We start from the raw sequence: 10,549 nt of genomic DNA, 5'->3' as shown, positions 1-10,549 counted from the left end.
CTTCTGCAGAACATTAAAGATGCTTAAAAGAATGTTGGGGCCCAAACAACATTGAACCTATACTGGCTTTCATTTCATGGACAAAAACACACACACACACACACACACACACACACACACACTTGCAAAACATGGAGACACTTTTCAAAATATCTTTCTTTGTGTGTTCCACAAAGGATAAGTCAATCAGGTTTGGAAAAAACATGAGGATGAGCACCTGATGACAGAATGTTCATTGTGGGATGAACTTTAAGAAGGTTGGTATAAGCAGACTTATACATTCTTTGTAATTCCTTATTAAAAATGACCTTTTCATTAACTCCCATGTAAATTATGCAAGCTGAAGTTTTTCTTTCTAGTAATGTATACTAGTTTAAACTTGTATTTTCTCATAAAGACCCTCCCCTTCGATAAGCTATAAAATGAGACTGAAACAGACGTTATTTCATTCAGCTCCTGATCAAAGATGGATCTGCAAATCTCAGTTTTTCTTCTGTTCGTTCTCTTCACTGCAGGTACAAAGACAAATAGTGTTTGGAATGTTATTGAGTACAAATGCAGATTTTTGATGTTTCTATCTATTTTATTACTAAAGGACACTCTCTCAGCTGTTATGAGTGTATGGGTCTGACGGGTTCTTGTGCGGATCAAAAAGTAAAAACATGTCCCAGTGGATTTTCCAAGTGCATGAGTTTAACAACAGCTGTACAAAGTGGTAAGTCCAATATGATGAATTTAAATTCACTTTTATTCTTTAATGATGGAGATGCTGGTGTTTTTACTGGTGCTGCTTCATTGGAAATGTAACTTCTCACAGAACTGCTGATTTCCTCACAGAATTTATGATTGTAATAATCACAGAATACCTATTTAGATTTCTGCTGTTAAATTTTTTTTTTCTCAGATTGTTATGCTAACAATATAATTTGTATTAAAATTGAATCAATATTTGAAATGAGAAAATGCTGAATTTTGACGTTTATATATTTTCTGTCAAATTGAACTGGTCTTTCTGGAATCATTCTTGTTTTCAGGTGGCTTTAGTGCTAAAGTGAAGATTAAAGATTGTGCTCCTGACTGTGCAATTGGATCCATGAACTTCGGCATTGGAAAGACATCTTTAGCGTGCTGTAACACAGACCAGTGTAACGTCCAAGATGCTCCAGGTATTGCGTGATTTACTGACCATATGAAAATGATTATCTTTAAGGTCAACACTAATTTTACTTCCAAAGGATATTCAGTCAGGAAATACAGTACAGGGTGCAGCTTGTCAGCAATGAATTGATTGAATGGAGCAGCTAACAGAGTGTTATTTCATTAGATTTTATACTTTGCACAGAAGATAAAACAATTCATGTTTTTGTCCTGTAGATCCCTCTAATGTCCCCAATGGAAATAAATGTTACTATTGTGATGGACAGAGCTGCTCAAACACAGTGAGTTGTTCAGGGATTGAAGACCGCTGCTTTAAAGCAACAGGTGAGAATCTGGAAAAGAAAGAAGTCATGATTTGTATTGCTCTCATGATTGAGCATCTGATACAGATCACATTTACTCACTTCCAACTTAGACTAACCTCTGTTTTCTGTTTTCTTTCTTTTCATCAGGGAGTTCTGGAGGCCAGTCTATAAAAGGCTGTGTTTCTAAATCTATTTGTGATGCTGCTACACCAGTTGGTGATGTTCAGGGTGTCTCGTGTTGTTCAGGGAACCTGTGTAACGGTGCTCAGAGCGTCACTCAGAGCTTCCTGTTCCTCTGCTGTTCTCTGGTCTCCTTCATCCTGCTGCACTGAATCCAGCAGCTCTACACATTCTACAATGAGACACACTGTACTGAATATAGAGATGGAATTTTCTCTGTACAACACATCTTTTGTGTCCTGATATGATTTTTTTTATGACATTCTGATGTGACATTTCTTTAAATAAAATACTACATTACCTTGTTTCTGTGGTTATTTTTAATATAGCTTGTCATGCTGTAAAAAAAGTCAGAAATTTATATTACAGAAATACAAATGTTTTTATATGATCATTATGTTTAGAAGAAACATGTATGATAATTATTTAATTATGCAAATAATACATATATATTTTATTTCCCACTATCAGGAATCCTGTTCAGTTATAGGTCATGAAAGCAATAACTGAGATACTGATTAATTAGATATTGTGTAACTAGCATGAAAAGTCAGAAGTATAATTGTAATACATCATGTGATCCACATTTCACAATTCGATTTCACAACTAATGCTGTAAACTATACATGGAACCTTCTCATATGACTCATTATAATATTAATATATATTTATTGGCATTTGTCTGTAAAGGTTCAAATTAACAACAGAGCCCAAACTATCACATTCAATTGCTATTTATTTTCAGATATAATAATCAACACTAAAACAAAAAATTGTACATGAACATTTAAATTGCACATAAGGCAGGTTGGATGAAGGCATGAACTGATCTCCCAAAATACTGAATGTAATAGACAATAATGCACTTAGGACAGACATGATATTGAGACAGACATTAATTTTACTGAATTCATGAAAAAAGTTTGTATCAGTTTTTTTTTAGTTTTTTTATTCGATTTAAATATACTGTGGACTGGAGCATATATTTAGGAATATACAACATTCTAGAGTAATTTTTTTAACAAACGAGCTGTTGATTCAGAATCACTTTGCTGAGGTAAAACTAACACTGTTTTATTGATGTCTTTCAGAGATTGTCATGGGAGTAGAATACGAGTGTATTTTCATAACTCTTTGAACAATATTCACCTCTGAATTATGCACTATTTCTATAAATAATAATATTATTAAGTAATTACTTTGCGACCACAAGAATCATATAGGCTATATATAAATTCTGTTATAATAACTCACCCTCATGTTGTTCCAAATCCATAAGACCTTCGTTCATCTTCAAACACCAAATTAGGTCAAATTAAGCCTATTTTTGATGATTCTTGTGGTCGCAAAGTAATTACTTAATCAAAAAAGTACAGACTCAAACGAGTATGCGATTTCTGACGCAGCCGAAGTGTTAAAAATCCACAATCATGGCAGATTTGTGAGACTGATGGTTGAGTCTTTTAGTGGTTTAAAGGTGTTTGACTGAATAAAAATCACTAAACCTGATAAATATATATATATATATATATAATACTGGTAATAGTATTCTCAGATCAACTGAAAACCCTGTGAATGTCTGAATAACAGCTGTTCAGCCAAACATTTCTGCTGCATTGATAAATGAATACTATATGAAATTATTTTTAATATTAATAGTAAATAATTTTATTAATAAAAATACGATCTGTCTACAGTAATGTCTCTTTACTGTATCGACCGCCGAAGTTTAAATAAGAAGCTGCTTTAATCCCCCGTTGAGGAGAAGCGACTGGGGCAAAAAACTGGCGGTGTTTTTAGGGATCAGTTCTCCTCTGGTTATCCATTTTAAAGATAATGGCAACAAACATAAATGTCTTTGATTTACTGATACAGAGGACGTAGACTGTGTTTCAGGAGACGTAGTTGTTCAGTCTTTGTGAGACATAATGTCTGACATGCACAATAATTCTGTTTTTGGCCTAAAATAGGCTACTTTCCAATGACCTTTCTTTTGATTGTAAACAGCTATATGACAGTCTTGAACATACTACATGTTTGCACTTTTCCTGGAAAGTTCTTTCTCTAAAACACATACCTCACACAAAAACAAAAACCATTTAGGAACCTTAATCTTAAAGGGATAGTTCACCCAAAAATAAAAATTCTGTCATCATTTACTCACCCTCATGTGTTCCAAACCTGTATGAGTTGCTTTCTTATGTTGAACATAAAAGGAGATATTTTGAAAATTGCTGGTAATCAAACAGTTGGTGGTTGCCACTGACCTACTTTTTTTTTTTAATCCACACTCCAGTGTTTTATGGGTAACCACCAGCTGTTTGATTACCAGCAAACAATACAATCCATTGGTAAGTCCCAAATGATATGGACATTTACTGCAATAATTTATTGAAAGTGAAAATATTGCTGGAGATTAATTCATGAATAAAGTATCCATTTCATTTTATAATGCAAAATGAAGTTTCTGTTAATGTGCAAGACTTCTGATTCATCATCTACTATAGGTGAATAACTAGAATAACAAAGTGTTCTATAAACCAGTGTGTTTATAATCATGCTATACATTAAAATAATATAAGAAATAATATCAGTTAGCAATATCAAGCAGCATAACAGACATTTTCGTACAGCTAAAATAACAGAAAGATGATTTACATTCAAGTTACAAATATAGACACGTCTACTCTGGATTCCTTTTGATCTTTTCACAGAACTGCAAAATGCAAATGTTGGAATTGTTTAATTATTTTATTATACAGAGGTTTGTCTTTTTTGCAGGTTACACTAAGGTGTCCATCAAAACTAAACGGCGTGCTCCTACATGTGAAGCTGGGACCCTACAGCAACAAAATATATAAAAAATAACCACCCATTTCTTTTACACCCAACAACAAAAATCACAACAAATTGTCCTTTATATGATCATGTGCTATTGATTTCCCCACAGTGACTTAAAATGAGGAAATAATACAAACAATAATACTACAAACACAAGTGATTGTTTAAAGGAACATATATGAAATTTCAGGATATATTTAAATTGTATTCTTCTGATCAGATGGCATGTATAAGAGGAGCTTCCTCCTGCTATTGCTCTTCTACTTCTTGTTTCAGTGAGTCCACCTGCAGTTCAGATTCAACAGGTGCAGCGGAAACTGAATGTCACACACATTTCTATCTATATTTTACTAAATAAAGTGTTGTTCTGCTGTTCCTTAGCATCATGATTTGAGGAACAAAAAAACTCAACAAATATTAAACAAAATACTGAATAAAGTGTGCATGTTGTTCTACTGTTCTTTGGTATCACGATTTGAGCCAGGTGTCCTGACATTTTATCCTACCCGTAAGAATCCTACCAGGGTTTACTGCGCATGCACACATCAATATTGTGTCCTTTTTAAATTTAACTAAATTTAATATATCTGCATTACTGTAAGGGAAGGTTTAGGGAATATAAAACTGTAGACTTTAATAAAACACAATCTAATAGGTAGAAAAAATATTTATATATATTTATTGTTGGTTTCCTGTAGCTGTATCCCTTCTAGCTACAACCGCGAATATAACACAAAATTACTGTATTTGCATTACTGTAAGGGTAGGTTTAGAGTTGTGGTAGGTGTAGACGTTCATAAACCATAATTTTACAGGTAGAATTTTTTGTTGTAGAATTGTACTACCCACTGTTTTAATGGGAGGTAGCAAAATAATAATAATAATAATAATTCTATACATTTATATAGTGATTTTCTGCTTTGCTAAGCACTCAAAGCACTTTATATTGTGAGGGGGTATCTCCTCGACCACCACCATACAAAATCTGACAGGGTAGCACAAATCAACAGAACACCGGGCCCAGACTACAGAAGTATTAAAAATCCTAAACGATTATGAAATCTGGTTGCAGCACAAACATACACAGAATCTTCACAGATTTTCTTCCCTCAAATCTTAAAACATGGACAGATTATTTAGACGCTTAACGAGAGACTGTGCGTCAAGGTTATTTTCTAAAACTAAGATGAAAAAAATATTTTCTTAAACTGAAAAAAAAAAAAAAAAAAAAAAAAAAAAAAAAAAGAATGAAATTAACAGCAGTTATTGAAAAACTAACTAAACTAAAATAGCAATTATCCACAATAAATAACCATAATTCGTAGTTTCTCCAAAACCACCATGAAAACGAAACAGTATTAACAACAGAATACTGAAACCACATTAGTTGACACTTAGTGTGCTCAAAAGACATAATGGCATGCCGGCATAAAATACAGACAACTAAAACAAAAATACCTCCTTGGCGCATGCTGTGAGAAATACTCTTTAAATCTTCCTTATGACCTTTCAAGTCTTTTGTGATGAGAATAACCTTTTACTGGAGCATGTCTGTGCTTGCCATTCAAGCCATAACCAGATACTTGTAAAAAGCGTTCACATCCTCGTAGAACTTGTGATCTTCATTATATTATGTGCAGGGAAAAACACATGAACTTAAAGTAGCCTAATGAGTAACGAGTATGGGTCACCCTACTTGGCCATATGTCACTTCACTTTCATTGTCAGCGCGGCATGAACTCTGTAATACTGCGCTGTTTCGTCCCACTTTCGGTGTGTTTGGCTTCCCATAGTGGTGAAGTGACATGTGTGGCCAAGTATGGTGAACCATACTTGGAATCCGTGCTCTGCATTTAACCCATCGAAGTGCAGACACACACACACACACACACACACACACACACACACACACACACACACACACACACACATGTTTGTTTTTTGTGAATTGTGGGGACATTCCATAGGAGTAATGGTTTTTATACTGTACAAACTGTATGTGCTAATGCCCTACACCAACCCTACCCCTTACAGGAAACTTTGTGTATTTTTACATTTTCAAAAAAAACTCACTCCGTATGATTTATAAGCATTTTGAGAAATGGGGATATTGGGTAATGGCTCACTCCAGCCCGCCAGTCGCTCCGAAGACAAGTTCGCTGGCTGCTCCAAAGACAGGCCCGCTGGCCACACCGATGTCAAGCCCGCCGGCTGCTCTGGAGTCAAGCCTGTCAGCCCCAGAGCTCGCTCCAGTGAGGGCCCATGATTCCCAGACGAGCCCAGGAAGGGCTCCTGATCCCCTGTCGAGCCCATGGGGGGCTCCAGATCCCCAGTCGAGCCCAGGGAGAGCTCCAGATTCCCCGTCGATCCCCCGTCAAGCCCATGGAGGGCTCCTGATTCCTCATTTAGCCCAGGGAGGGCTCCAGAACACCAGTTAAGCCCAGGGAGGGCTCCAGTCCCCTGTCGAGGCCCACGGAGGGCCTCGGAACACGTAGGCATCCCCAAGTTTTTTTTTTTTGGGGGGGGGGGCAATGGAGGCTACTCTGCCATGTACTCCTGAATTGCCTGCACCACCATGGCCTCCTGGGTTCCCTACTCCGCCATGGTGCCCAGAGCTGCCAGACCCACCATGGCACCCACAGCTGTCGGATCCAACACGGGTCCCGGAACGGGCACCGCCCTGGAGGCCTTCCGTCTAGTAACCCTGCTCTTAGAGGCATCCAGAGCGCCCCCCCCCCCCCCCCCCCCCCCCCCCCCCCCCCCCCCCCCCCCCACACTGGATGTTGTACGGCGGAAGGGGGGAGTAATGTCAGACTCTGGTTCGTGTTTTGTGTGTGTTTTGCTCCTCATGTGCCTTCCTGTGTCTTTTATTTGGTCATGTTCCTTTCTCGTTTAGTTTGATAAACTTTGTTTATGATTCCTGTCACCTGTGTTTGTTAATTATCCCTAGTATATAAGTCTGTGCTTTTACATTCTGTTGTTGTTGGGTCTACTTGTCATTATGTTGATGTGATCCATGCTGTTTTCAGTTTTAATGTTCCCTGTGTTCCATGGATTAAAGACTGTTAGCATATTCCTAGTCTCCTCGCGCCTTAGTTCCTGTTATCCCCGTGTGTGTGTCGTGACAGTAGAGCATTTTTTGCCATGCAAAGAAACATGGTCAACTAGTGCTTTGTATTTCATCAGGAACAAATGTCCATTTAAATCCCCTTCATAATATTTTCCTCTCCATTTCCTCTTGGTCTCCCACAACTAGGATTAATTTTCTAAAGTGCATAATCACATGTGCTCCAGAGATTCTGACTGGTGTGTCATTATACACATATATTTATATGTGCTATTTGAGTTCACATTGTGATGAATTGAGTTCATTATATTGTGTACTTGAGTTTTTGGAATGGGATCATGGTTAAACCTGTGCAAAATGAGGCCCTTTTTAATGAACAGTTTATCAGAAAACATTAAGAAAATGGGAACATGTCTGAAAATAGATGAAATGTATTAAACATTTTGAGAAATGTATCTTTTTTCTTTTTCTTTTTAAATTTAGTATTTTGTTTTCAGTCCTCTCAATCAGACAGACCACAGACATACCACAGATACACTCAAGTTAAAAAAAAAAGGTACAAAAAGTTTACATTTTCAAACAGTACACATTTTTGTGCATATTTTGAGGTGCATATTAGTACTTCAAATGTACATATTAGTACCTAGTGTACTGTATGAGTACTTCAATTATACATATTAATACATTTTGCCCCAGACACAACTTTTGCATCTTTTTTTTTTTTTTTTTTTTTTTGTTGGAGAGTGGAAAATCTTGTCATCTAAATTATTATCTATTACAGAAAGCTTCTTTTGTTAAAGCTTTTGCAATGCAAACATGGACTTATAAATGTGTCTGAGTTGTGAAATGTGATATCTGTCAGTTTATGTTTGGGATGAATTGTCAGTTTGTATCCCATGACTAACTTAATCATCAGTCGGTTGCTATGCAAAATCACATGAAAAAAAAAGGCAAAATGTTGACAGAGGTAAAACAACATTTTAAAAATTTATTACACTAGATCAAATTATAGGTTGATTTAAAATGTAATATGTTTTTAAAAACATTGCAGATTTACGTAGTTGATTATCATATTCAAAATATATTTATTTAAAAGAAAAACATTTTACAAAATCATACTTAATGCAGAATACTTAAGAGCTTATTGTAATGATTAAATAAACAGAAAATTGATTCACTGTTTCTTAGGTGGTTATTTTCATTAGGTCTGCACTGTAATATTACAATGATATATCAAAACCATATTTCTTACTTGGTTAAAACAAAACTACTCATTTAATTTAATTTAAATTTGTACCTTTTTTCTTTGTTTTGCTTGTTAGCCCATTTTTTTGTTCTTTAATTTGATTATTTTTCTATTTTCTATTACCTGCTATCATACTAACTTAATACTCCATGCTTTTTTATGTTAAAAACAAAAGAAAGAAAGAAAGAAAGAAAGAAAGAAAGAAAGAAAGTATAAAAAGTATATTTTATCTAATAGGTTCCAGCATCCCCATAAACCTACATAGGACAAGTTGAATGGAAAATGCAAAATTTATATTTTGGACCATTGCTTTTCATTTTATGTACAAATAAAATAAAATAAAATAAACACAAACACAGAGACATTTTTCAAATATCTTTTAAGAAAGAAAGTCAAACAGGTTTGGAACATGAGAAAATAACAACACAACTGTCATTTTTGGGTGAACTGTCCCTAGAAGTAGACTTTTACATTCCATGTGTTTCTTATTATACATTCCTTTATCATTAACTTCCAAGTAAATTACATACACTGTGAAAATTAATCCATACAAATGGGGTACAATGTATGGTATTAATGTGATGGAATTTTGGTAACACTTTCTATGAAGCCTGTATTTATAATACATTATAAGTGTATTCTTAAGACATTATAATGAATTAATAATGCATTATAAAAAACCTTATAATACGTTGTATCATCTCATAAATAATCATAAGAACAGTTTTTCAGTTACAATGAATTATATTTCTCATAGCTTTAATGATGTATTATAAGTCTCATAACTTGCCATTGTTTAAAATCTTCACAATAACTTAGGACAACTTTTTAGTTTTTACTGTAAAATGGCAAATACAAAGTCTTCATGAAAACATCCAAAAGGCTTTATAATGTGGTCTTATTATTTATAAGTGGTCTTTGTCTGCTTTAAGTAAAATAACTTCACTTTACTTAAAGCAGACAAGTACCACTTATAAATAATAATAATAATATTTTTAATTGACATGTGGTTGGAAAGATGCTTATAGTCAATAGACTAAGGGGACCATCAAATTAAATGTAATGTAATATATAAAAAAATAAAAAACATGCACATTGCATTTTATTTTTATTTAAAAGAATTACAAAATTAACATTAACCTCACAGGAAACACTCAAAAACACTCAACCACACCTAACCTATTACAAGATGTAAAGTATACTGTGCAGATCTTAAATAAACAATGTCACAATATGAGATAATCCATTTTATTAAGTGGATTTAATGTGGTATTAATTATGTGTTATAAATAATCATACTCTTAAAAGTTATAACCACAAATGCATAAGTATTACAATGTATTAAAATTGTTGTTATGATTACTTATGAGATGATGCAACATACTGTATTATAAGGTTTTTTATTATGCATTATGCATTCATTATAATGCCTTAGGAATACCCTTATAATGTATTATAAATATGGGCTTCATAGAAAGTGTTACCAGAAATTTCTGTATTGGTTTTATTGGTATTTTGAATTTTGCACTTTATTTAGTTGTTTTAGTGTTTACAGAAATGTTTGTAAAATGAATGGATAATGTCCTGGCAGAAAAAGAATTATACCACTACATATTCTGTTTTGTTTTATAACAGTGTTTGTTGATGTTTCTGATTCCAGAAATGTGTTAAACTTCTGTTAATTCTCTCATAAAGATCCTCCCCTTTTGATAAGGTATAAAATGAGACTGAAACAGACGATATTTCATTCAG

General features: G+C 34.3%; 1 protein-coding gene across 1 annotated transcript; it reads left to right on the top strand.

Annotated features, from left to right (window-relative positions):
• The first annotated feature begins 386 nt into the window (after positions 1 to 386).
• On the top strand, positions 387 to 1,948 carry LOC109058123 (urokinase plasminogen activator surface receptor-like). The gene is made up of 5 exons (XM_019075338.2): positions 387 to 515; positions 596 to 715; positions 1,035 to 1,166; positions 1,375 to 1,482; positions 1,611 to 1,948. Exons 1-5 carry the CDS (start codon positions 467 to 469, stop codon positions 1,793 to 1,795), a joined length of 594 nt encoding a protein of 197 aa, XP_018930883.2. The 5' UTR covers positions 387 to 466; the 3' UTR covers positions 1,796 to 1,948.
• Positions 1,949 to 10,549: the final 8,601 nt, after the last annotated feature.

This window comes from Cyprinus carpio, unplaced genomic scaffold, assembly GCF_018340385.1.
Source record: "Cyprinus carpio isolate SPL01 unplaced genomic scaffold, ASM1834038v1 S000006520, whole genome shotgun sequence".
NCBI classification, from domain to species: domain Eukaryota; kingdom Metazoa; phylum Chordata; class Actinopteri; order Cypriniformes; family Cyprinidae; genus Cyprinus; species Cyprinus carpio.
The sequence above is the reverse complement of the archived record's forward strand: the minus strand, read 5'-3'. Positions and strand labels throughout refer to the sequence as shown.

Coding starts and splice junctions, on each gene's coding strand:
- LOC109058123 (XM_019075338.2), top strand. CDS start 467: ATGGATCTGCAAATCTCAGTTTTTCTTCTGTTCGTTCTCTTCACTGCA. Junction 516..595: donor GTTCGTTCTCTTCACTGCAG/GTACAAAGACAA, acceptor TTATTACTAAAG/GACACTCTCTCAGCTGTTAT. Junction 1,167..1,374: donor TAACGTCCAAGATGCTCCAG/GTATTGCGTGAT, acceptor TTTGTCCTGTAG/ATCCCTCTAATGTCCCCAAT.